This window comes from Mercenaria mercenaria, chromosome 16 (assembly GCF_021730395.1).
Source record: "Mercenaria mercenaria strain notata chromosome 16, MADL_Memer_1, whole genome shotgun sequence".
Taxonomy (NCBI): Eukaryota; Metazoa; Mollusca; class Bivalvia; order Venerida; family Veneridae; genus Mercenaria; species Mercenaria mercenaria.
The window spans coordinates 67,678,961-67,706,959 of NC_069376.1; the positions used below are offsets into that span (position 1 = coordinate 67,678,961).

The 27,999-nt window shown below is 33.9% G+C and overlaps 1 protein-coding gene across 7 annotated transcripts; it reads right to left on the minus strand.

Moving 5' to 3' along the window:
* Window positions 1-3,070: 3,070 nt before the first annotated feature.
* On the minus strand, window positions 3,071-22,388 carry LOC123541514 (ankyrin repeat and protein kinase domain-containing protein 1-like). Of its 7 annotated transcripts, none has more exons than XM_045327062.2 (2): window positions 22,245-22,388; window positions 3,071-6,416 (listed from the first exon to the last, which is right to left on the minus strand). In XM_045327062.2, exons 1-2 carry the CDS (start codon window positions 22,301-22,303, stop codon window positions 5,819-5,821), a joined length of 657 nt encoding a protein of 218 aa, XP_045182997.2. In that variant the 5' UTR covers window positions 22,304-22,388; the 3' UTR covers window positions 3,071-5,818. The 7 variants fall into 7 exon arrangements, with proteins under 7 accessions (XP_045182997.2, XP_045182998.2, XP_045183003.2 ...); XM_045327063.2 differs by lacking the exon at window positions 22,245-22,388 and adding an exon at window positions 21,695-22,098; XM_045327068.2 differs by lacking the exon at window positions 22,245-22,388 and adding an exon at window positions 16,270-16,377.
* Between the last annotated feature and the right edge of the window lie 5,611 nt (window positions 22,389-27,999).

Sequence of the window (27,999 nt, forward strand, 5' to 3'; positions counted from 1 at the left end):
TTAGCATGTATATAAGTTCTTTGTTAACATGCAAGTCCCATAGTAACACGTAAGTCTTATATTAGCATGTATGTAAGTTCTTTGTTAACATGTATGTCCCATAGTAACACGTAAGTCTCTTGTTAGCATGTATGTAAGTTCTTTGTTAACATGTAAGTCCCATGGTAACACGTAAGTCTCTTGTTAGCATGTATATAAGTTCTTTGTTAACATGCAAGTCCCATGGTAACACGTAAGTCTCTTATTAGCATGTATGTAAGTTCTTTGTTAACATGTATGTCCCATAGTAACACGTAAGTCTCTTGTTAGCATGTATGTTAGCTCCTTGTTAACATGTAAGTCCCATGGTAACACGTAAGTCTCTTGTTAGCATGTATGTAAGTCCTTTGTTAACATGTAAGTCCTACGGTAAAACACGTAGGTCTCTTGTTAGCATGTATGTAAGTCCTTTATTATCATGTAAGTCCCATGTTAACACGTAAGTCTCTTGTTAGCATGTATGTATGTCCTTTGTTAGCATTTATGGAAGTCTTTTGTTGGCATATAGCCTAAGCAAGTCACTTGTGAGCATATATGTAAGTTCTTAACAAGCATGACTGTCAGTCCCTTATTAACATCTATGCAAGTCAATTCTTAATTAGAATGTATGTAAATCTCTTGTTAGCATTTATGTAAGCCATTTGGTAGTAAATTCGTAAGATCCGTGTAAGCCTGGATGTAAGTCGTTTGTTAGCATTATGTAATTTTTTACTAACATATACGTATATCAGCCCCTTGTTAGCATATTGATTATTTTTGTTGGGTTTAACGTTGCATCGACAAGATTATAGGTCATTTTGCGACTTTCCAGCTTTTTATGGTGGAAAAAGACCCCAGGTAGACCGCCGATCTTCCGCAAGCTTGGTAAGTAATAAATACATTATGGATATCTACGGTGCAAAATGAACATGCTAGTGCTATGGTTCGAGATTAGGACGACATGGCCTGGAGCCTTGACAGATACGATATCGTTGCCGTTCTTGCAGGAAATGAAACTAGAGCTGTCACAGGAGTGACGAATTATACCCCCACAATATGGCCTTGTCACAGAACTAAGCCAATTTCAAAGCTGAACTTGCTTGACCTTTGACCTACTGACCTCAAGATCAATAGAGGTCATCTGCTGGTCATGATCAACCCCCCTATGAAGTTTCATGATCCCCCGCCCAAGCGGTCTCAAGTTATTGTCCGAAAAAGATTTAAATGTTCCGGGTCACTCTGACCTTTGACCTTTGGAACTCAAAATCAATACAGATCATCTGCTGGTCATGACCAACCTCCCTATTAAGTTTCGTGATCCTGGGCCCAAGCGTTCCGAAGTTATTGTTCGAAAACCGTTTAAATGTTCCGGGTCACTGTGACCTTGACCTGTGACCTACTGACCTCAAAATCATTAGGGTTATCTGCTGGTCATAACCAACCTCCCTATCAATTTTCATGATCCTAGGCCGAAGCGTTCTCAAGTTATCATCCGGAAACCGTTTAACTGTTTCGTGTTATTGTGACCTTTTCCTTTGACCTACTAGCCTCCTAGACCCAAGCGTTCTCAAGCTATCCTCCAGAAACCGTTTAACTGTTCCGAGTCACTGTGACCTTGACCTTTGACCTCACAGTAGAACTTGAACTGTTTTTCATGATGTTACACCTGTGTACCAAAATTATGATCCTAGGCCCAAGCATTCTTAAGTTATCATCCGGAAACCATTTAACTGTTCCGAGTCACTGTGACCTTGACCTTTAAACTACAGACCCCAAAGTCGAACTTGACCTGCATTTCATGATGTTACACCTGTGTACCAAAATTATGATCCTAGGCCCAAGTATTCTCAAGTTATCATCCGGAAACTATTTAACTGTTCAGGGTCACTGTGACCTTGACCTTTGACCTACAGACCCCAAAGTCGAACTTGACCTGTATGTTATGATGTTACACCTGTACACTAAAATTTATGATCTTAGGCCCAAGCCTTCTCAAGTTATCATCCGGAAACCGTTTAACTGTTCAGGGTCACTGTGACCTTGACCTTTGACCTACTGACCCCAAATTCGAACTTGACCTGTATGTTCCGATGTTACACCTGTGTACAAAACATTATTTAAATCGGTCAAGCCTTTCATGAGTTATCATCCGGAAACCATGAAAACCAACGGACCGACCGACCGACCGCCAAGCTCACTCCTATATACCTCCCCCCACCACCAAACTTCGTTTTGTGGGCGTATAATAACCACTGTTCATGGCTGGTCTGATTTTACGTGATTCTACACATTCTGGACAGTGATATCATCAGACATTATAATAAACAATACGGATTTTACATACACTTCAAAACCGTGAAACTTTAGTCTATGTGCATGATCTAAGGACAAAAATTTACACAAATTTATACTGCATAGCAATATGGCTATAATCAGAAAAGAAAACAATATATAAGTATTTATATCAATTTATTCAACTGAAATATCATTCATGACTGTATTAACAGTAAAACATCGCCAGTAAATGTAGCACTAGTTACAGTACAATTCAAATATCGGAATGTTTGCTTGTAACGAGTAAAACACACAGCGTAATGTGTGACTGACAATAGATATGTGTGTTGTCACGGTAAAAGGAACCATCTTGAAGATATGTGTTCTTGAGAAACAACAGTGTAAAAGTTTTGCATGTTTACTGGGCATATTTTCAGCAAATTATTCCTCATGTCTTCACACAATTACGTATTCTTAACCAGAAAGTCAATTTTTGTTTCATTTTTGTGATCTATGATCAATATACAATGCCGTCTAAAAGTCTGGAGAAAAAGTCGTCATGATATAGGCTCTATTGTTCTTGAAAGTTTTTAACTGCAGAAATAAATAAGTTATTGTTTATACAACAAATATATAATTGTTAAAAGAATTTCAACTTGTTAGTCATTGAAATTTCGCATCGAATCCAAACTGTGATATTGATTAATTCTCCCACATGAGATCTGTTGGCAGCAAGTGATTTTGCATTTGCAAGGCTGATCATGGTTTGCACTGTTCGCTATTCAGTCAATAAATTTCAATGAACATCCCTTTAAATAGGAAGTGGTACTGCCCAAATTGAATGATGGGCCAGTCCATTTTAGAAATTTAGCAGGGCAACTTTTAAATATGAAGTCCCACATGTAACCTAAGGCAGTTAACCTATAGCTAGGATAACGTCTTTCTTCGTAAACGTAACGCAAGCATAAATTACAAAGAAAAAAATAATTGCACTTTATATTCACAGCAGCTCTGTAAGTATATAGCGGTTTCGTCATTATTATTCATTAAAATATATTTTAAAAAAATTATTAGAAGAGAAAAGTGGTTCAACACAAATTGTGTAAAACTGACATTTAATGCTCTAAACATGTACAAATAGTAGTAAGACTTTAGTAAACCATTGTATGCGATGCTCGAAAAACAAACACAAAAGTGATTTCTATTTCAACAATGTATATGCAAAAAAAAGAAGAAGAACTTTAAAACGAGCTTACCAATTTGCGGCTAGTGCTTGTTATATATATTGAAATGTTATGATGCTGAGAAGTTATGCTTCAAAATTGAAAACAAGTCCAGTTAAAGAAGTAACTATAACCCTGCATACATTGTATGCACAATGCTAGACCTACTTTTAACTTATTTCAGATTAATCATATCGATTTAGCTAAGGTATTTGTTGCTAAAAATATACGAAGAATAATAATATACGGATATATCAAATAAATCTGCTATAATGCTTATATAAATTTGTTTATTCAATGATTAAACTACTAAAATGAGCACGACACTTGAGATTCTTAAAAATGTACATGTAACATATAGAGACATGTAATAAATCCATGAAAAGACCCTTTAAAACATTTAATGCAACCAAGCAACATAATCGCAGACTCTGTTTGACTGAGTCTGTTTATGAGAGGTAATGAACTGTGCACTAACCCTCACGCACCCTAGCACCGGCTTAAGCGGAATTCTGTTGTGGTAAAAATTAATGTACTCCTTAATCCTAAAGGACAAAAAAATATAACAACACCATGTTCTTTACTCTTCATATGGTGATTTATGTACAATACACAAAAAAGGGCGACTGTATTGTTCATCAATTCTAAAACATGAATTTCTTATCAGTATAACTATATTCAGAAATGATATATTTAGGCGTACTGTAATAAAGCTTTAACCAAAGTTATAAAGGTTTAGTTATTTGTCTTCGGCATTGTTCTGGCTGTTGTTTTTCTTCACCCCCAAAATTATAGTACATTTACATTTTTTTTTTCAAAACAGACATCAAAACGCTTAAACTAAAATAAATATTACATGAAAAAAAAAAGAAAAACATTAATTTTAAATCAATATAAAAATGAATATAATTTTAATATGCTGCAATAAAGTAACTGTTACAGTCGAAGGCATTGAGGATTTGTGCTCTGCAATATCTAAACGATACTCTTTTTTTTTCTCCGTCCGTATCGGAGTAAATGAATAATATACACATAGTTCTGTTTCACAAAAATACGGGTCTTTAAAACCCGGCATTGCCGTGAAATCAGCATAATGCTTACTACACCTAGTTAAAAGTTGAAATTGAGACATTAAAAAGATACAAACGATATCGAAAACGAAACTGCTGTTTCGAAAAAAAAAATGATTATATATCAAAACAGTTCCTATAACACATGATTAAAAATAAATTATCAATCAAACTTAACAGTCATAGCGCATTTGTACATGTAAATACAAAACAAACAAACAAAAATAACATTCAACTTGTGCAGACATCCACGATTATCTCGGAAGACCTGAGCAATAACATGTTTTAAAACAGAACTTGGTTTTGACTACCTTTTCCCTGTAAACATGACTAAAATGTTTGTGCCAACGATAAAATATTCTGTATGTTGCGACTGTTCTTGATCACAGGCACGGGTCCAGTGTATATTTTTTGTTTAATATAAAAAAATCCATTTTTTTTCACACAAATATAAAAACACACAAATATACTTTTTATATTTTAGTCAAATGAAAAAAAAATAATGACAAAAAATCCGGTCACAGTATCATATACATTGAATGTATTCATATATATTCATATATATTCAATGTATATGATACTGTGACCGGATTTTTTGTCATTAATTTTTTTTTCATTTGACTAACATATAAAAAGTATATTTGTGTGGGAAAAAAAATGGATTTTTTTTTATATTAAACAAAAAAAATACACTGGACCCGTGCCTGTGTTCTTGATATTCTGAAACCACTTTATTTCATTACAAATAAGACGGCAAAAGAGTGTTTAAAACATTACTTTGGTCGAGCTAAAGTTTGATAAATCCAACGTAGACTAGAGTTAGCGAAAATCCAGGTAGGCGCGTTTGACAAATCACAATCTCTTCAACGTTCATTTCATCATCCTGAAGGCCGTGTTGGACAATAGCATCTTGGGTCGTAGATCCGCACAAAAATGATAAGTAGTGTGCGGCAGTGTTGTGGTAAGTTAGTTTGCAAAAACATTTTGAAATATCAGTTTTTACTGGTAAAAGAATTAGTCTTGGATTTCTTTATAAACCACCGTCAACGGGTCGACGTCGTGACGATTGTCACACCAATTGAATTGGTGGTCTACTCCCATTATTGACATGAAGGCACACTGATGCATAAACATGATCACAAAATACTTTTAAAGCTCTTTTAAATGTTTACGATATCACAGCTTGTTGATGACTATTTGACTATGAGCATGCTTTATCGCCGGCTGCTCCTGCTACCGACGGACTCCTGCACAAACAAATGGTAAAAAGCATACGATTGGTGATGACGTCATGTCGTCTGATGATTGTTTATTTGCGTCACATCCGCTCATATCTGCGCCTGCGCGTTGTAAAGTTTTTACTGCCAGCGTATTATTTGCTCGTGATGCATAAATCACAGGTGTTCTATTCAGATTATCTTTTAAATCCAGATCCGCTCCATTTGACACTAAGATATTTATTATGCTGACGTCACCACGATGTGCGGCTAAATGTAATGCTGAACATCCCCCAGGAAGTCCATCTGGGGACCCCATAGTAGCGTTCACATCAACCTTAGCCTTTAAACAAAGTTTCACCATTTTTCGCGCCCCTCGTAACACAAAAGCGTGGAACGGCGTCCACCCGTCCACCTCGTGCATAAACACGTCACGTGAGTAATCCTTATTTTGTTTCACTAGCTGTTTCCCGGCATCGTTCAGACTGTCTTCGTCCCTGCGCAGAAGCGCCAGGAGAGTGCAAGCGTCCTGATGTATATCATCTTTGTTCATGGGTTCACACTTCACCATGGAGACGGCACCGTCGGTCGTCGCACGAAAGTATGGGATAAATCTAAAAATAGACAACATGTCATTTGTAAAAGGAAGTATGTAAGAAAAATGGCAGCTAACAGTGCCTTTGACATGTCAATGACATTTGTCTCCTTTAAGATATGTACATTGTAGCTCCATTCATTAAGAACAAATATTACCAATTAAATCACCGTTAATAAATCACCTTTAAAATTATTAGTAAAAATCTAATCGAAAGTCGATACTTTTTGTCAAGTACATTTTCATGGAACACCAAAGGACAGAAAGTTACAGTTAACGTCAAAATGAAAATATTTTCAAGTCTAAGAATATATCATCGCGTTGAGGTATGCTGCGTTTCAATTTTCAGAGTACGTGTCAGGTTAAAAGATGTTTAGAACGAAAGGCTGCGCGTAGATTACATTGCAAATACAGAGCTACAATGTTACAGTCAGAAACATTCACTTCAGTTTTCATAGTCCACGTATTTTTTCTCTCAAATTATTATTTATATTCATTGAAACACACGTGCTGGTAAAATAGCTGCTGTCATTTGTGGGCGAAATACTGATACTGGTAAACTAAATTAAATTTGAATTAAATTGAACTTTTATTCCATTTTAAACATCAGATTCTGGGGTATGGTACCACCGGTATGCATTTGCATGCACTTATATAACTTTTTAGTACTGGTTTCACAGCTTCTCTTCGTACTATTAAGCAATGGAATAATTGTTTCCATAAAGAAACGGTTGAATAAATGTTACAATCTGAAGTCAATGATGAATCGAATCCTCTTATATTTCTGTTAAGATAGGCACTTGCACTTTTATCTGTCTTAAGACAATTTTTAATATGCATTAAATACAATGCAACACAATTGATACATGTGAAGAGACGTTAATAAAATGTTTGACAATAACAAAATAACATAAAAAATATCTAGTGTTTACGAAATTATTAGCTTATTAATCAATTTTTATTTTTAACATAAATTAATTGTAAAGCAATAATAAAATATTAAAAGACAATATATTTGTGTATGTATTTATCAGTAACATAAATTAATTGTAAAATAATTATAAATATTAAATATTATATTTGTATTTATGTATTTATTTCATTAACTAACTGCAAAACAATAATCTTTCAAGTTTACCTCTTAATCAAGAAATACGGTTTCCTATGCATATCCTTTGAGAACTAATCTTTCAATACCAACTTTACAGAGTGAAAGCTGTACTTTCAAATAATCCAATATATACATGCTAACACCACATAACTGCGAAGCGAAACCAATTTACCAATTGTGTACAAAAGAATGGTTCAGTTTATTCCGTTGTTAAGCCGCTATTGAACGCGGCATGTCCTAATTATTAACATTGCCACTTATGTTTAATGGTTGAACAAGAACCCAATACCATATCGATGAAGGTCGATGTATTCATGTAAATATGCGCCAATAAAGTAATCCATTGGTTGCTATAGATTTGTTTGTATGCTATTAAATTTACAAATAAATACAAACACGCAACTAAGGATTTTGAAATAGTACATTCTATAGAAAATCTGTGCAACTGAACAGTTTCTAAGGACAATTAAATAAACATTTAACATCGTATTAGAATACAGAACACACAAAGCTTTATTTAGATTTGAGCAATGAGCTCCACATCCATACAACAATCAAGGACATCAAACATGGAAACATATTTACAAAACATTTAAACATAGTAACAACTATAAATGTCAAGTAAATGTGTCAGAAGGGACGCACCTTTATGACAGAATACAAAAGATACTGACTAAAATATAAATATGTAACTAAGGACGCTGGGTTACAGATACACAGAGCAACAAGCAAACCGAAGACTAAATATAAAAAAGTGAAAAGAAAATATCTAAGAAAGTCATTCGGAATGTGTCTGGTAAAAGACCCGGGCGTTTCAAGAAGACACAATGTAATAATTGATATGCTAGAATACGCAGCATGATATTTTCAATTATATTTTTTACTTCATAAATTGCACTGGATGGGATAACATATAAAAAGTTACTTTCAGTACATGTTCAGACCTTTAGTAACTTGAAATTTATTCCTATATCAATCTATGAAATGAACTTTAAAATATATGAAAAGATTATTGGGAACAATAAATATATCTTTTAAAGATTTCTTTAAATAATTCAAATAATTTAACGGTCATTGTTGCACTTGATTGATATTTCTGAACGGTAATTACATTCAAAACAGATTAAATCTGTCTACAGACTAGTGTATTAGGATTAATTGGTTGTCACATATTCTAACCTTAGGTCTAATTATGACACAACGCCGCCTTAATAATCTATTTGTACTTAATATACATAAATGTTATTAAAATACCTGGGAACACTTGCAATATATATTAAATGAAAAATAGTCATACATTTTCTAATTCTGTTTCATCTTTTATTTTTATCTGTTAAATTTATTTTCAGCTACATATTGATAAATAAAAACGTTGCACTGCAATTGTAGATAAGCTTTGTAAATGAATACGATCAAATATACGTAAGATTAGAGACGAAAGGTGACAATGATATAATTATATACACCCGCTCGCGCTTTACTGCACAATGTTTTGCAGGAGACATGAAAAATAATTTGCAAATGTAATATTTATGAGCTTTAGTCAGCAGGTTAATATTTTTGGTCCTCTTAAATTCTATAAAAAACGTGTTCTTATCAATATACGTATAAGTCTGTTGCAGACTAAGGTATTTAAACCATTTCATAAATCATTTTAAGTTGTGGGTGAGGGCAGAGATTTCATCGCGCATTGCACGGTTACAATTTTTAGTTTAAAGTTATTTATTTCAGCTCATCTTCTCGCGATAAATATTATATATGAGCCGTGCCATGGGAAAACCAACATAGTGGCTTTGCGACCAGCATGGATCCAGACCAGCCTGCGCATCCGCGCAGTCTGGTCAGGATCAATGCTGTTCGCTATCAGTTTCTCTAACTGTCTATACTTTGAAAGCGAACAGCATGGATCCTGACCAGACTGCGCGGATGCGCAGGCTGGTCTGGATCCATGCTGGTCGCAAACCCACTATGTTGGTTTTCTCATGGCACGGCTCATATATTGATGCACTTCTAACACGGTACTGGCACAAAGGAAAGGATTACGGATATCGCTTTACGAGATTCGAAACTCGCAGCACCTCTGTCTCTAAACCATTGTGCCTACTTCCCTGTGATTTAGTGAGAATTAGGAACAGTATACTTTCATGTTCTATTATCAAACAATAACTCAAAAATGATAATATTTAAGCAAAATTGATATGACTTACCTTAAGTTAACCATATACTATTCTGTTTAATATATAACCGTTTTACTTTTTTTTTATTAAAAGCTTTAAAGAGTTAATGTTATGTGTCACACAGCTATTGACTATCTTTGTTTTCAACGTTTATATCTAAATCCTGTTTAATGTTAACAATTATTTATAGATTTGACTCGATTTCCAGCTAAAACGCTATTGACCAAATTCTTGGAAGTGCGACTGTTTAAATATTACTATTCGCTTACTTTGGGGATTTTTTCTATCAAAGGCAAGTCAAACATTGCGAAATATTAGCGCATACAGGTAAGGTTAAAATAAGGTTAAAATTTATGCTACAACGAACATGGTCACGTGGGATACGTCAATGAAAGCGTCGTATTTGCAAATACTTTATTTACTAGATTCTATAATGGTTTAAATAGTGCCACTTGAAAATCGAAAAAAAAGTAATAATAAGACGAGATATTAAGCACGTTATTTGGATTATATTTCAACTGTTTACCTTATAGTTTGAAAGGCCAATATTGCTTTTGTTTGAAGTATGCTACAAAAACGAAATATGCACATTTTATAGGACGTCTCAACTACAAATAATTTTGCTTTATTCAATAAACGCAAATTCATCTGATTACCTCTTCTTTATAACTTTTTTTTTTAACTTAATCATTAATATTTCATAAAATCATTTTACCAAAATCTTTAACCGTGATCTTTTTTATAGTAATAAAAATTTAAGTAATACCTGTCAATCACTTACGATAAAACAAGCATGGACATCTGAATAAAATACCACTATCCACATAGGTTTAAGTTTTAAAATCCGACACAAGACGTACGAGTCTGCAAATTTCAGAAACACTCGTAACAGCAGTATAAGCATGCGCTATGCACTTTGTTTAATTAATTCATTTATGAACTTATTTTATTCCTATACATGTATTCGTATAATTATATGAAATCCGGTCCTGTTTAATACGAAACTTACATTTACATCCGCGTGTACGATTAAAACGATTATTGCGTACACATTTTAATGTTAATGAGAAACTGGTCTAGATAACTGACACAGTCATTATCATGCAAGAATATCTTCATTTTATGAATGGCGAAATGCATTACACGGATGACGAAATGTGAATAGTGAAATACGATTGTATGATTTCCGCGAAACAGGGTCAATGACGGTTTATCATTTTTCTCTGTAATAACAAAATGCATTCATAGGTTTATCTATTTCTTTAATTATTGGGTTCCGAATAAAATTAAATTCAAATGGCCACTCGACAGACTATTTCAAATTGCAAAAAAAGACACGAGTAACATTTAATTTTGAATAAATCTTAAAATACCGTGCTATGATTGGTGGCTTTTTATAGCCATCTGGGCCGATCCTGTAACTCACTTCCTTGTTCGTGAACTTCATCCCATTTCAATTTTCATCAATACAGATTGTTGTTTTTGTTTCAAAAAGGGATAGGGGAAAAACACTTCATATTTATTTATAAATTAAAATCACTATGATCATTTAGCTAATATTGTTCGGTTTTATGTGATTTCATGTGTTTGTAAATGACCAATGAAAAATCTATTTCTGATTGCCCTTAATCTGAAATACTACAGACGGATTTGAAAAGAAAAAGAAAACTGCTGCAGGATTTTATGATAGATGAAGAAGCGTATAAAACAAGGGAAACTCCGTGGCTATGTGGTTAAGGTCGCTATCGAATCATTTGTGTCTCGTGCTCCAGTTGTGGGTTCGAAATCCCTCCTGGGACGTGGAATAAGTTCCCTAGGTGGTATATAATGATCCATTTAACTAGCTTGCTAAGGTCGGTGGTTTCTATCCAGTGTGAGTCTGGATACCGACTAGATGAATATTTTAATTTCTGACAGACAAGAGAAGGGACATAAATACATAAAACATTTGGTCTGTATATAAAACAGACTATCTAGATGCCTACCTGTGTATTAAATCTTGCTAACAGGGACACTTTGGTACGCTATGTATGACCTTAAATTGTGTCTGAGTAATGTGAAGCTCACAAAAACTGAGATAAGAAAACGGTATAGCCGGTCCGTATATCGACTCATGGGATTTTCAAAATAATGCCGTACCATGGGTCACATTTTTTAGATAATAAAACTTCTTTGGCATTTTGAAACAATATCTTTTGCAAAATTAACTTCTTTACAATAACTGTATTTCTAACTTACAACAAAGATAAACTTTATGAAAAACACATTTCCAAAAAAAAAAAAATTAAATTAGGATGTCTAGCCATGGTTGTATAAAAACATTTATGAAACTGGATCTACTATCATGCTATATACGGTAATAGATCCAAATTAAAAAGAAATATTATCCCTGTCGTATTAAACCTATTTATTTTTGCCTTAAAGATAACCCAAACAACAGTTATTATTACGAGAAAAGAATCATAACGATTAATAACGAAGATGGGAAATTTCAGTAGGCACTTATCTTGATTAGAATTATTGATTTTCAATCATGCTTTAGCGAGTGTATAAAATTTTCATGATTGCACTTTAACTTGTTTACAAATGTTGGAACCAGTGTCAGTTATAGAATAGAAGCCCAAAAGTGCTTTTATTAACCACATGTTAAGGTAGTTACAGACATTTTATTGCATAAAATTGCCTTACCTTCCGATCAGTTTCAAAATTCCGATCTTTTTTGCCATAGAAGATATGAGATATTAAAATATCATTTCATTAACTGCTTACTAGTACAAGCATTCTGCAAATCCATTCGTGCAGCATAATTTGAACAAAATCTCTTCAACCCTTTAATGGTATTTAATATAACGCATCTGTGTACGTCTAGATTAGGTCAGCATTTTTCAATCTTTAATTATAATAAATTAAATGTCTTCTTCTTTCAGATTGATATATCTATTTCTCTGTAATATATTAACGTTCTCTATTTTATATGGATTGAACGTACAATTGATCAAAGGCTAGTAAGCACAAAATGTAACAAGAATGTCATCGTGGCCCTAAGTCGCTCACTTCACTATTTGACCTTGAATATGCAGATTACACACTGAATAGCTGTGTTTAGCATACTAAAGCGTGTCCCCATTTGAACAAACTTGAGGGAATACCTTACAATGGTTTAATAGGTTCATGGGGTTTTTCTATTTTTGGCTCTATTGAACCCTAAAAAGGGTCAAGTACCCCATTCGAACACATTTGAGAGAGGACCCCACAATGACCCTACAGATCACCTTTAAAGAAGATCCATACAGGCCTTCGTGAAAAGGGGTCGTTTACAGGTATCTATAGTTATAGCTTTAGCTGACCCTGATACCTTACAATGAAGCTTTAAACCAAGTTTAATGAAGATCTTAAGTAGTTCATGAAGAAAAGGCGTTTAAAGGTATTTGTATCTTAAGCTAAAGAGGCCTCTACAAAAGTCCAAGTGCCCCATTTGACATAAGGAATTTCATGAAGATCTACCAAACGGTTCTTCAGGAGAAGTCGTTAAAAAGTACTTTTACTTTTAGCTCTAGCTAAAGTACCCTCATTTTACAGGACCATACAACACGCTACAGACCACATTTGATGAAAACCCATGAGCGGTGAAGAAGTCGTTTAAAGGTATTTTTACTTTTAGCTCTATCGGTCACTTAAAGGTACAAAGTATCCCCGTTTAAACAAACTTGAAAAATTACCGTATAATGAATGGTACTATAGATCAAGTTTGAAGCGGTTTATGAGAAAAAGCTGTTTAAAGGTTTTTTATTTTCATCTCCAGCGGCCCCTAGAAGGGGTCAACGTGCCCCTATTTGAACAAACAAGAGAGGCAACCTTGCCAGGATGCTAAAGACCAAGCTTGGCGTATTCCTGACCATTAGTTTCAGAGGAATGATGTTGAAGAAAAATATTGACGACTGGTCTACATATTATGAGAACAGTTTTTCAAAGTTTACCATGCAACCTTGTTATGGGAATTAGACTCATCTCTCAAAGCTTTATACATCATCATCAATATTAGCTATTACTATCGTCAACATAGCATTGCAACTTCTAGCAGAATGGTAATATTTTACATTAAATTACCAAGTCACCATGTTTGGTCAAGTGAAGAAAAATGTCAATTCGTATGATTAATAATTGATTTTGGATTTGTCCCCAAGGATATCTCGTTTGAGTTATGGTAAAATAAGTTATTTATCGTACGCTCAAATTTATCAATCCCATATGTCACTTTTCACATGTACCAGCTGAGTTTGGGGATGAGCTCTTGTGATCAATATTATGTCCGACGTCCGTCCGTCCGTTAACTATTTTCTTCAAACGCAGTTTCCTCTAAACCTGTTATCCAATGAGACTTAGCCTTTCCAAAGCAGTTGAAATGGTTACACTCGGTTGGAGATAGAGGCCGCCACAACTAAAATTTGGGAAAATATCAAATGGTATCTCCTTTTTAGCCGCTTTTTTCCTTAGGTAAATTTCGAACAAGATTAATCGTATTAATCGTCAAAAACATGGCGGCAAGCGGGATGGGGACATTGTTACTTTTCTTTTACGTATGTAACAAAAGGAAATTAGAAAAAGTTAAAGACACAGGATATATACAAAAGTCGTAACTGCTATTTACAAACTTAAGCCTACAATTTTCATTTCATTTTGGGGCTATAAAACGTGTGAGATTCAAAATCTCGAGAAATTTACTTGTAACGCAGAACTAATATATTGACAGATTTACACATTGCTCACTGTAATTTGAATGACATATCATTAATAATTATGAATACTATAAAGTACGTTTAGATGTATTTACAGTATGTGTTTCTTTATACATGAGTTCTATAATAGATAGAACATATATACTGTAAGGTTCTCTATGAAAAATTAATGATATTGTAGACAATGATCCATGATCAATATCAATCTAAGCAAAAGAATAGCGAAGGTTTCTGTTTAATTAATAGGCGAAAACACGATGACCCGCATAGTATCGGGGAAACAAATTATTAAGGACTGTCTCAAAATAATGCAATTATGATTTTATTCCAACTCTCGATACTAACAATGGGCTGAAGTAACTTGTTTCCGGTGTGTAAAAATGGCGGTTATTCGTTGCAGTAAGAACTAGATTAAGCAAACTTTCCGGTCTGCATCGCTATTATTGATATGTCCCCTTTACACTATCAATAATTTTACGAGTTTATACCTATAGTAAAGGAAAATCGGGGTCATCATTGGTACACGTATTTTAGACAAACAAAGCGCAGGAATTTGGCCCAACACCGAGCAAATTACGTGACGATCCATGTGATCAAAAACTGACATCAAGCTTGGTCAAAACGTTCAGGCAAATTGATATTCATGCCAAGGACAGTTGGGAGCATACAACTTGATAGATTTCTCTGTAAATCTATTCTACGCGTCACAAAATCAGGAAAAAAGTAAACGTATTTCTGTTTTAATTTTCAGCTATTTGCGTATAATACATGTTAATATTGACGTAACATGTTTACACAATAACATGAAAAAATTATAACTAGATTAACATTTAGCAGCTCTATCAAAATTGTCCATTTTGTAAAGAATGTATTAGGAATAAAATTGAGCTCCTTCCAACTAATTACGGGGTTTTACTGACGTGTTTTTGCAAGTATATTTATCCTCCATCGTTACGAACTTTTTAACATACTTTAGACCCACAATTTACATAATTACACCTGCGTATCTTTGCGAATGTCACAAAATAACTGATCTCAAATATCTAAAACGAAATAATCCCGACCGCCGTATTACTTACAAAATAATGACAGAAATGTTACGTTCGTGACACGACATGTGCATAATCTGTACTCCAATGTTACCAATATGACGTTGTTAAATTCATACCTACTGAGATATGAAATCATTCATATACTTTAGAACTATTTCTGTCGTTAAGGTAATTAGTGTAATAATTTTGTCTTCTTAGAGGAAAGATTGTTCAATTTCTATGACTTCGCTAAATTCATATTAGTACATGAAAAATGTATCCATTTACAAATGAGTAAAAATCTGAATGGATCATTTTTTGTATCGAAAAGCACTTTTTAAACATAAAGATGTTAATGACAGATTTTATTGACTGCACGATAATAGAATATTAGGTTACTGTCTTTCTGAACTTAAGTTTATCCGCTTTTCTGCGACTTAATGGCAAAACCTAAGCTAAGAAAGACAGTAACCTAATATTCTCTATATACACAACCTTTAGCTTTTCAGCATTAATGGAAAACGATGTAAGTAAATTCACGCCTAAAAAGCACGTCGTCAAGCTTTAATAAATTATTTACAAATTAAGTTACTGTTACGTGAATCTTTGTCAATAACAACTAACAAGCTTTTAATCACTGTGAGTTTGTTTGTGTGTGTTTTCTGGCCAAAACTATGGCTCTCGACCCACTCTGGCTAAAACCCACAAACTTCCATTTTCTCTTTATCACATCGCCCTTTCAAAGTGCGACCTCATTCAGTTACTTTACATTATTTATGTGAAACAATACGTAAAATATCAATATACGAGTACTTACTGAGTTTTGTAAAAAAAAAATACCCGCAGAAATCCCGACAATAATTACTGTAAATAACAAAGCTATTCGTCCTGTTTCTCCTAGATCAATTTGCATATGATAACCCAGAAGTACATGTGGACGTGTAATCTTATCTTGTGTTACATGCCAAACTAGTGTTTGTAAACAAATGGTTATCTTGTGTCAAACACTCCATATCAAGTCGAGACAAACTTTAAAGCTTGAGAATAATAACACGGACGATAACGGCTATAAAACTCGCATTTTTGATACGTATTGCTGAGATATGCGGCATTTTAGTCCGATCACGTACGGAATTTAGAGAGGGAGAATGATTTGTTTATTCTGATGATTAAAGATCATGTTAGTCATTTAACTGCATCTGACTCCCTTCTTCTTTGACCGAAAGAAAAGCGAACTCCTAAACATTAAAATGGCTGCATCAATGGTAACCGATTTTCTCCATTTTTATTCGGAAATATATTTTAAAAGTGGTCCAATTTTGAAAATTCCTTCAGCATTATGAATGGCTAAACAATGTCTTTCATACAGAATTATCATACGGTTAAACACGCCGAGAGGTTAAGGTCGCTGACTTTTGAATCGCCTGTCTCTCGCCGGCGTGGGTTCGACACGTCGCTCGGGGTGTAGAATTCTTCATGTGAGGAAGTTGGTAGTTCTTCCCAGTGCCCGCGCCCGTGTTGAAACAAAGCCAAGAGGGACACCTGGGATTTTTACCACCAACAAAAGCCGGAAAAGTCGTATGACATAAACCATATCTATGTGACTACAACAGAAGCCCAGATAAACGACTGCTATGATAACAATACAAGAGCAGTTTGCATAAACACTTAAAAATTATTTTAAAACTTGTCGTAACATTGCATCATTCAATGCTTAAATTACAACAACAAGGCTCCATAGGGAACACCAGTCAGTGTATTCAATCCAGCCGGTAAAAGATATAGGTTTTTTTCATATGCCGGTTTCATATACAAAACTGGGCAAAACACGCGAAACGGTAGGTATCATTTTAGTGAAATAAAAGACAAATTTCAAGACTGTGAAAAGATATTGTAATACAACAATGTAAGCAACAATCAATTTCAGCTTCATAGATATGTTAACTAATTTTCTAATTCTTTGTCTTTTTTTTGCTGGTCCTTAAGTTCTTTTGTTTAAAATATAAAACATATTTAGTTTGTTAAATAAATCAACTTTTTTTCGGAAGATAAACTAACATTACAATAGTACTGAAGCACTTCTGAACAAAAACACATCAATATTTCCATTGATCCCCCTTGCTTACAAAAGTCATGCACTATTTAATGTAGCATTTGACCTTTTAATAACATCAATATGTTCCTATTAAAATGTTTTGAAATTCTTCCGTAAGACCAGTCATACAAGAAATAATCCATACATATACAAATGTATTCAGATTCAATTAAGTAAGCTGAACTTACGCTTATTGATTCCGAATTCTGATTTACAGAGTTTAGATATGAACTTTTTATTTCTACGTCAAGATATTCGAGCAGGTGCACTGCATGTCACAAGTACGATAAGAGTGTTTGGTTGCCCTTCATCTCATTAACGCGCATTTGAGAAAACGGAACTGCACAGAAACGAGCGGTTAAAACTAAAACCGACACGCTAAGCAGTTTTAATATGACAAATAGTATGAAACTGTAATTTTGTACAGTACTTCAAGGAATCATATACTTAATATGATAATATACCATGACAACTCTATTAATATATTCCTTATCTACTTCCTGATACGCCAGACAAACGAGTCATACGTTAGAGTTTCCTGTCTGCTTTAAGATAGAGAAAATGCTAACAAATCATTTTAATCATAAAACTCAACACTATAAATCACGGCTTGTTATAGTTTGCGTGATACAGAACAATGTATTGTGAACGGAAGAATCACATTCGAAAGTAATAATACAGTAGTGTAAGGTATCATAAGTTAACCTCGTGACAACAGCATAAAGCATTCTAAGGTCACAATATTATACAAGGCGTACAAAGGTAAAGGTAAAGGTAAGTTTTATTTACCGTCGCTTGGTGAAACAATTAACATAAGCTCTATAGAGTTTTTTTTGCCACCCTATATTTAGAGGTGGTACCTACCCAAATAAATAAAAGGGGGGCAACTCTGAATTGATCAATAAACTGAAGCCAACATTAAACATTGATCAAAAGTGAAAGAAAAATCAGATAGGTCCTTTTTCAAACAACTTATCAGGCAGACAAAATATGACCTACATTTGTTTAAATCCCTTTGTATTCAATATACAATATGCACGCTTTTCTCATGACTTACACTGACAGTTATTTTGTAAGTTGTAGTGAGGCCCTGATAGAAAGTTTAGTAATGCATGAAGATTATATAGAATAATGCATACATTCCTTTGAAGAAAATTAACGACATTAAGAAACGTTATTAAGTTTTGATCTTTTAGCCAAAGTTGTTTATTTATTGTTCTCAATGGTGATACATTGGTTTACACAACATTTATATATCAAAATGTAAAATGTATATATCCAACAATGAGAAATAACGAAAAAAGTTAAATTGGTAACACAAAAATTCATTGTCGTCAAATATAATAACAATGTTTTAAGGTAGTGGTTGTAATTACTACATGTTAAGGTAGCTGACAGGTAATGATGACTCTATGTAATGTATTTTAAGCAATTCTCAATTTAAACATTCTCTGGCGGGAACTAGCACGATCATTTGCTTTCCTTGAAAAACGAATAAATGCTGAAAAAGCATATGGAGATTACTCTATTTGATGATTTTCGTTACATGTCAGCTACCCTAAACAAACTAAAAGGTGTTTTATTTATTGTTGAAAACAAAGTAATCGGATAATTTCAGATATCAACATTAATTTAAAACTTATACTGTTTACACAACTTGAAAAAAAGGTTTTTGTTGGGGCCTCTCATTTACAAATATATCAACAATTATCACCTGAATTGAGTGCATTCATGAGTGGAAAATAGTGATGGTAAAATGGTGTAGGGGTTTGTTTACAATATAAAATCTTTAATAACTTCTTTAAGGTACATTTTTGGTATGGTTTTGGTAGGCTTATAATAAAGAGCATGTCATCTCTTCCACTCAGCATTTTTTCAAGTGTTTCAGACTCTTGGCTAGTCTTGGAATTTGACTTTATTAAAAGACAAAAGGAAGTTCAATATAGGCTCTTTCAAAATGTTGAAAGTAGAGTAAACTTACCTTATACTCTATTGAATTTATTTAGCTGTGGGAGCTTTTGATATAGACTATAATTGGGGAAGTCCTAAAATCTTTGAAAAACGGTCAATACAAGAGTTGTCCATTTTGCTTCAGATATTTTGAGAAAGTCATTTTTTAGATATCAAATATTTCTATTTTTGACATGGAGAAGAGGAAAACCATAAATATATTTAGATAATTGGTGCACTTAGCTATCATTTCACTCTAAAAAAAAAAACTATAAAGATGAATTTGAATTTTTTAGGTACCATCTCTACTATATTAAGAACAGTTAAAACCAATTATACCTCACCCCCAGCAATTTGCTGGTATTCATTTACAGCTGGGTCGACTGAGGCAATCGTGATAAAGTGCCTTGCCCAAGGACACACCGTAATAGGAGTAGCCAGGATTCGAATCAGGGGCCTTCACCTACATAGGAAAACATCTTAACCCTCTCGACCAATGCGTCCACACAAAGCTCAAGTATAAACTCCTACTTGGTTGTATAAGTATCAATTTTATCACAAGGTGAATTTAAAAATTGATTCTGTTTAACATAGTTGAGGTCAGGAGGATTTTTTAAGGAAAAGATTAAAGATGGTACAAACGAACATTTTTAACACATAATCTTAAAACCTTCTGTCAACGTAATGCCACGCTATCTTATATCACAGTCACACATACGGCGCGGGTAGCTACGTTTAGCCACGGATAGAAACGTAATAATCCGTATCGATCCGTACCTAAGCCGTACGGATTGATACGGATAACTACGTTAAGGTACGGCATAGGTACGAAGGTACGGCATAGGTACGGATCGATACGGATTACTACGTTTCTATCCGTGGCTAGACGTAGCTACCTGCGCCGTACGTGTGACTGGGGTATTAAATAAACTGATAGATATATATTACAACAGCACATAGGTTCATATGATGTAAAATGAAAGGAAATATTTAATGCGTTTTCAAAAGCAATATCTAATGTCTGTAAAATTAATGCATACAGTAGTTATAACAACAGTCTTTGTTAATGATGCTTAATTAAGGTCTCATAATATTATTATTTGATAAATGAGATTTGTTGACCTGTTTTACTACAGACGTTAAACGCGTTCTGTATGCATGCAGATATAACGTGTTTCCTAATGGAGGTGACCTGTCAATCTTAATGCAAATTAATATATACGGTCTCTCCTAATGATAACGTCATTTTATACAATGTGCAGTAGCGTAGCTGCATTTACGCCACAGCGTCCAGGCTTGCACGGTTTTCTTTTCAAATGTGATATATTATATATATTATAGTTTTACGATTTTTTCCGATCTTGAAGATTCCTAAATTTTACAGTTTTTATTTTCTCTTCCGCGTTATTGTAAGTATAAAATTCCCGCAAAACTTTTAAATTCTAATTTAGTAAACAGTTTTAACGTCGCGACATAACAAGAATGCCAATATTTAAGATCGCGACAACTCTAATATACAATTGTTATTTAAGTACAAGATAGAACAATAATAAATAACCACGTTTTAGAGAGAAATGTATGAGTCATTAAATTTCGAAAGAAGTGTTAGAGATCAGCTGACTTCCGTTTTACCAGCTAACCCATGGTGTGGTTAGTGGTTATTTTATCATGTGATACGTGTCATAATAAGGAATCTTAGGTCGGGTTCACGTTAAAGATTTTCACATTTAGATTTTTACACCATTCTGACTAAAACACCCTCTTCTTGACTCTTCAAAAACATTATGATGAAATATGTCAAAGAGAGCACAAAAAGTATCAAATCCCCTGTCCAAACTACTGAGAAACATTGGCAACATCGTGTTTATCTTTGTCTACAATAATAGTGCAGTATCGAAACCTATTTTAAAATTTAAGTACGATTCTAATCTAGCTAATTCTAAGGCTTATTTTTGATTGTTTTAAATTACGTGTCTTGCAACGACATTTAAGAAAACAACTTATGCTATGAAATTGTGCCAAAAAGAATTTCCCTTGGTCTATTCTAGTCGCACTCATTCTGTTCCAATTAATTAATACTGAAAATATTTTTTTTAATACTTAAGCGCTGCTTTTCAATTTTCAAGGTGAAAATATAGAATAAATGAAAATGGATTTAAAAACTAGTTCAGGTAAAAGATAAATCAACGCGTCTTACCTTGTAAAGTATATAGTCAGTGATCGGCTGGTATTAAGAATTCCCATTAAGGCTTAAAGCTATATTGATATCTATTCACTGGTTCACATATCTTACTCGTGTGTCTGATATTACTTCCCTATATAAATTCACAGTATTTAGACAGAAATCGATTAATCATTAAAACCAATTAATTTCCACGGTAATAAGTTGTCTATATACTGGTATAGCTACGAGATATCCTTAATTAATATAAAGAATCACGTGGTTATAGCGCACATGTATATACATGTAAAATATACCTGTACGAATGCGTATTGATATTAAACACAAAAAGTCAAGCTATAGTCGCCTTATTTCTTTTATGTACAAGCGTTACGGTTATATCTAACACAAAAGAAATACATTCCGGTATAAACTAAAATCCAATCGTCTAACATTGACACACATGTATCGCAGTGTAACCTTACTAGGTCAAATATTTATTTATAGGACATTTACATTAAACAAAGTAGTTCGCGTAGTAATACATAGTTAACTTTATATTAAATTAAAATAAATCCAGCATTACCTGCTAATGAAAATCCGACATATTTGGCGAAAATTATAAGAAAAGTCTGTCCTTAACATATATGAAAATATTTGCTACTGTTAATATCTTGACCTCACGGAACACTCTGCAAATACATATGTACCTATCATTCATAAATATTGCCTATTCACTAGATTTGCATATTCATACTGAAATTTGAGGCCTTGAAAGAGACACAACACGGCCATATATACATCGTGTTATAAATGTATTTATCGATATCACTGGTGTGTACATGTATATTGCCAAGAATATCTAGGTGTGAACTATCATATTGCAGTACGTGGATAAAACATATATATCGCTTCTTACAGCCTTGTTGTTAAGTAATCTTATGACATTTTGCTATAGCACAATATTGTTAATGCTATGTATATAATAATGACTTTTTATTAACATTATATTGTGTTACATATATAGAAAGGTACCAAAATGATTGGAGCTGAGCTGACGCTAAGTGACATTGTAATGTATTTAAAATTTTAACGGTATTATAATATAATTATTATATAAGATTGATTATTTATTTTAATTACCATCAGTCTATGTGCAAAAATGTATACTGTTATTATTACAGCGCGTCTGTAATGAGAAAAAAATGTATTGGATCACATAAATGTCGCGCTCCCTTTTGCTAAAAGCGAATTTTAAACACAACCTGAATAGGGCGATATTCATGCTCTGAACGACTACAAGGCACAGGCGGTTTGAAGCCGCTGGAGTACTCTTATTCACTAACCCTACGGGGTTCTAATATTATAGATATTTTTTCTTCTTAAAGACGTCTATAGATAGCTTAGTCTTAATAGTTTTAAATCATAGGCTTTAACACTGCTGTACATGTGTCTGCGTAAGCTTACGTTTTTGTTATTACCAGATAAAATTAATCGGAAAATGTAGCAGAAGAATCAAAGAAGGAAACAAATAAAAATAAATAAAAAACCACATGACGCGCCTCGCAGCGGGGTCTAATTTAACATGAACTCTCCTTGCCAGGATCGTACGACCTTACGATTTATTTTTATTGGCGCGTTTACTTTATGCTTGGCCTAGATATGCAAATAATGTAAACAGTGATCTTGTTTGATTACAGGTTTATCAGAAGAGTAAAAGTTCGCATGATGATCCGATCGATTATAAAAAGGTGTTATTGATGAATAAACTAATACTTGCAGCGAAGAAATATTTTTTGTTCATTATTTTCATCGCGTTTATTATGGTTCTGTATGCTAGCCTACTTGCTAAACTTGTTATGATATAACTAAACTGCGAATTATTTAAAACCCTTTAAAATTTACCAACCTATCGACAGCTGAAGTCTTTCAACACGGGAAGGGTTGTAATCAAACAGGAGAGAGGTCACTATTTGTAACGAGTATGGTTCGATAAAAATAACATAGGAAGAACATCACACGATACTACTGTCATATTTTGTTTACCTTTCACAGATGTATGCGTTGTGGTTATGAATAAGCAGGAAATGCATTTAACTTCCTAACCAAACAAAATAACATATAATAGAATAAGATTTAGACCGTAAATTCGTGTTATTCTTCATTGCATATATATTTTGTGTATATTAAGTGTATATGTATATAGTCAAGTTTACAATCAAAATAGTTCAAATGATCTGAAAATAAACTTTCATTGAATGTTCATACTCACAGGTAAAACAAGCTTTTTGCTGCTATCAATGCTTACAGAATAGGATAGATTATTAAATTCGTCAGTCACGATTATGACGCCATAAAAAAACCTGTTTTTTTATTCTATGGTAATTATGTATACATGGTGTCCATCGAGATATTATAAATTATTCTTAATAAACATGAATTAATCTAACCACATATATGACATACAAAATTAATGGTTTTAGATTCTTTTCAGATTTGAATAGCTAGGCTCGGATGCATCTGTTCCCCATGGACTATCTGCTCGAAATTATTTAATTCAAATTATTTGATTTTAATTCTCTAGATATGACATTATTCGTTCGATGCCGTTCTGACCTTGAACAATATATTGACTAGAACACGAGAATGCATGGTTAGAGGGTACTTTATTCTAGAAGAACAAAAGTCACTTCCTCAAAGCGAATGCCTGAAGACTGTTGTAGCTTGATACATAGAACATGTGCTTTTTGTCTTAGTTTTCATAATACAATTACCCTATGGAAGCAGAAATAGATGTATTTGCAGACTCTGCCCATGAACGGCAATGAAATATGCAACATTGTTGTACTGAAGATAACTAACCCTTACCCTTCTAAATTTCTATAATGAACTTGTCCATCTTTCAATTTGAACAGTACCATTAACTGTTAAACGGGGTGCATACTAAAAACATACTGACTGAATGGCGACAAGTGCAGATCATGATAAGACTGCATGAATACGGATGTGCAGGCTGATTATGATCTGCACTGGTCGCAAAGGCAGAATCAGTCGTGTCCAGCATGATACGGGCTAAAAGAATACAACTCGATATACCACAGGAGCCTGAAATTCCGTCCACGTGGATATACAAATACTTTGTGCCATCTTAATCTTTTCATTTTATCAATCAAATCATACTAATGTCACGAAGTCTATTTATATTTGATACATTCACAACTATTCATTTTTCACGTTTTCTTGTACTTGTAATAAAAGTACTGGATTTTATTTTCTGTTTATTATACATTAATTATGAGTCAGATATTTTCATCTGCGCCTATAATACTGAAACCTTAAACTCTATCAAATATTTATGTTGCAATTATTTGTCAGAGCAGACTGAGAGCATTGTGATCATCTGTGTGGTATGATATATTTATTATTTATGACTAGATACGAGTACAGCCAGCTATTTCATAGACAACATTATAATCACGTTCCAATATGTTTATGATGTATATTATACACTTAATAAAAAGCGTGTCAGTCAATAGTTTTGAATATTGATCAACAAGCCATTCAATAAGTGTTTTGTTACATGACATCAGAAACAGATTTCAAATGGGTCTTCTCAATTTTTTACTTAAGCCCAACAAGCCGGTGTTTACCACTCAGTAATACAAACTATTTCTGTAATTGAGTTTTATTCAAGCGGTTATGTTTGTTTGTTTGTTTTGGGTTTAAACGCCGTTTTTAAACAGTATTTCAGTTATGTAACTGCGGGCAGTTAACCTTACCAGTATTCCTGGATTCTATACCAGTACAAACCTGTTCTCCGCAAGCAGATGTCAACTTCCCCACATGAATAAATCAGAGGCGGAGGACCAATGATTTCAGACACAATGTCTTTTACCAAATCGTCACAGAGAACATATGCCGCGCCCGGGGATCGAACTCACGTCCCCGCTATCCGTAGATCTGCGCTCTCCCTACAGAGCTAAGCGGGCGGGCTCAAGCAGTTATGTAGTAAATTGGTCTATTACCTAAAAGTTGAATGAAAACATGTAAACTTTGTATGATGTAAGTGTCGACATGTAATATATATATATATATATATATAATGAACTAGAACATGTTTTTTTAAATCTTTTTGATGATGATCACAATGATAATGAAAATGATAATCATGTTGATCGTGATTATGACAATAATGATGACGATAATGATCATTATGACAGTGATGATGATGATGATGATTTTGACAATGATGACAACTATGGTGATGATGAAGATGATTATAATGATGATAACAAGAACAAGTATTCAAAAAACTATGTGAATGACTAATCCTGCTACAGCTACTACTACCAATAACACAAAAATATAATACATGTATAGAGTATATGGTTGTTCTAACATATTTTCAAGTCTGCTTACAGAATGTAAAGTGTAAAATCTACATATCAATAAAGAATACTTTCTCAACTTATATGAATAAAAAATTAGATGTTTAACTGAAGTCAGGAAACTAACCGTGTTGATGAATGCGTTCGTTGGACTAGATACTAGATCACGAAACCATGTCTAAACAGAAATGTATTTTTTATACAAATTGAGCAAGCACTCATTTTTTTGTATAGTAAGATGATATCGTTTGATAACAAACTCATCAGTTTAATGCAAATACGTAGTCAGTGTCAGTCCATATTTATTACATTATAGATGCATGTATAATGTACGCTTGGAGTTTAATATGTAACCAGTTTAGCAGGAAAACAGTATAAAGATGTTTATTATACATTTGAGGGATGTTCTGAAAGTCACAAATCCGAATGCTCTCGTGCAGTCAAGAGAAAAATTAATAATCTGAAAGTTATATCTCTCCCATAGTCTAAATGTTCATAATATGTGTCTATATGTACGGTACACTGTCTGACAGGTAAGTGACGATGAAACAAAATTCTGTCAGGTCGACGTTGGATGACGTCATTGCTGACGTTAAATCGTCGTTTTTCAGTTTAGTCTTTATAGTACCGATGGCACAGGCTGTGCAGCTATATTTGCATAAAAGGCCAACAGGTCGTGGAAAAGGCCATCAGGTCGTGCAAAAGGTCAACAGGGTCGAGCAAAATGTCAACAGGGTCGTGCAAAAGGTCGACAGGCCAACAGATCGTGCAAAAGGCCAACAGGTCGTTCATGTATGACCTAGTTAGGGATGTTTGTTTGTGTGTTTGTTTTGGGTTTTACGCCATTTTTCAACAGCATTTCTGTCATGTAACGGCGGGCCGTTAACCTAACCAGTGTTCCTGGATTCTGTACCAGTACAAACCTGTTCTCCGCAAGTAACTGCCAACTTCCCAACATGAATCAGAGGTGGAGGACTAATGATTTCAGACACAATGTCGTTTATCAAATAGTCACGGAGAACATACGCCCCGCCCGAGGATCGAACTCGCGACCACGCGATCCTTAGACCGACGCTCTACCTACTGAGCTAAGCGGGCGGGTTTGTATTATTTAAGATAACTTATTTTATCCTGATAATGATAGGCGTTGTTATAGTACATCGGGTAATTTTGAATGAAAAACTAAAGTGTTAAAGGACATTTCGGAGTTAGTAATGCAAATTTCAGATTTACTGATCGGGAAGAGATTGTGGCAAGCGTATGGACTGGATATTATTTCCCATTACCCGGAGAATATGTGACCTTCACCCGTACAGCAGAAAAAAACATACCCTAGAGAAATGGGTTTCAAATGGTATAGACGTTTGGAACAGCTAAGGACTTCAGATAGAGGGTATGACATAATTGTTATCTTCAAGCATAGAAAATTATCAAATATTTTCGCATACGATTCATTAACTTGACGATTTTGGTCAGCATGAATGCATTATAACCAAGACGTCGGGTCAACATGGAGTACTTTCTGCAAAAATGACTTCCTTAACCAGAGAAGGTGGAGGTAGTATCCAAAAAAGACAAAGTGTTACTTCCATACAACGGAATGCCAATCGTAATAGCTCCGACTGAGTGTCTTATAAGCATGAAAGATGCGGTCCCCTTCAGGTCACGTGATCCAATAAGAAGCGTCCACATGATTCAAGCAAAAAGCGAAGACAACGTTTTGTTACTGAAATGTCCTTGTTTATCACAAATATGTGAAAAGGCTATAGAACAGACGGATTTCAATAGAACATTCGTACTGGAATTTTGTACTTTTACAGAATATTTTACATATACCATAGTACTGAAACTTAAATGCTATCCAAACACATTGTATGAGCACCCTGCTCTTTTAGACAGCCGCTACCGAGAACGTTGTTCGCCTTTATATCATGGAAGTCCGGCATTACGTCC

Coding starts and splice junctions, on each gene's coding strand:
- LOC123541514 (XM_045327062.2), bottom strand. CDS start 22,303: ATGTTAAGGACAGACTTTTCTTATAATTTTCGCCAAATATGTCGGATT. Junction 6,417..22,244: donor TGTCGGATTTTCATTAGCAG/GTAATGCTGGAT, acceptor GTCTATTTTTAG/ATTTATCCCATACTTTCGTG.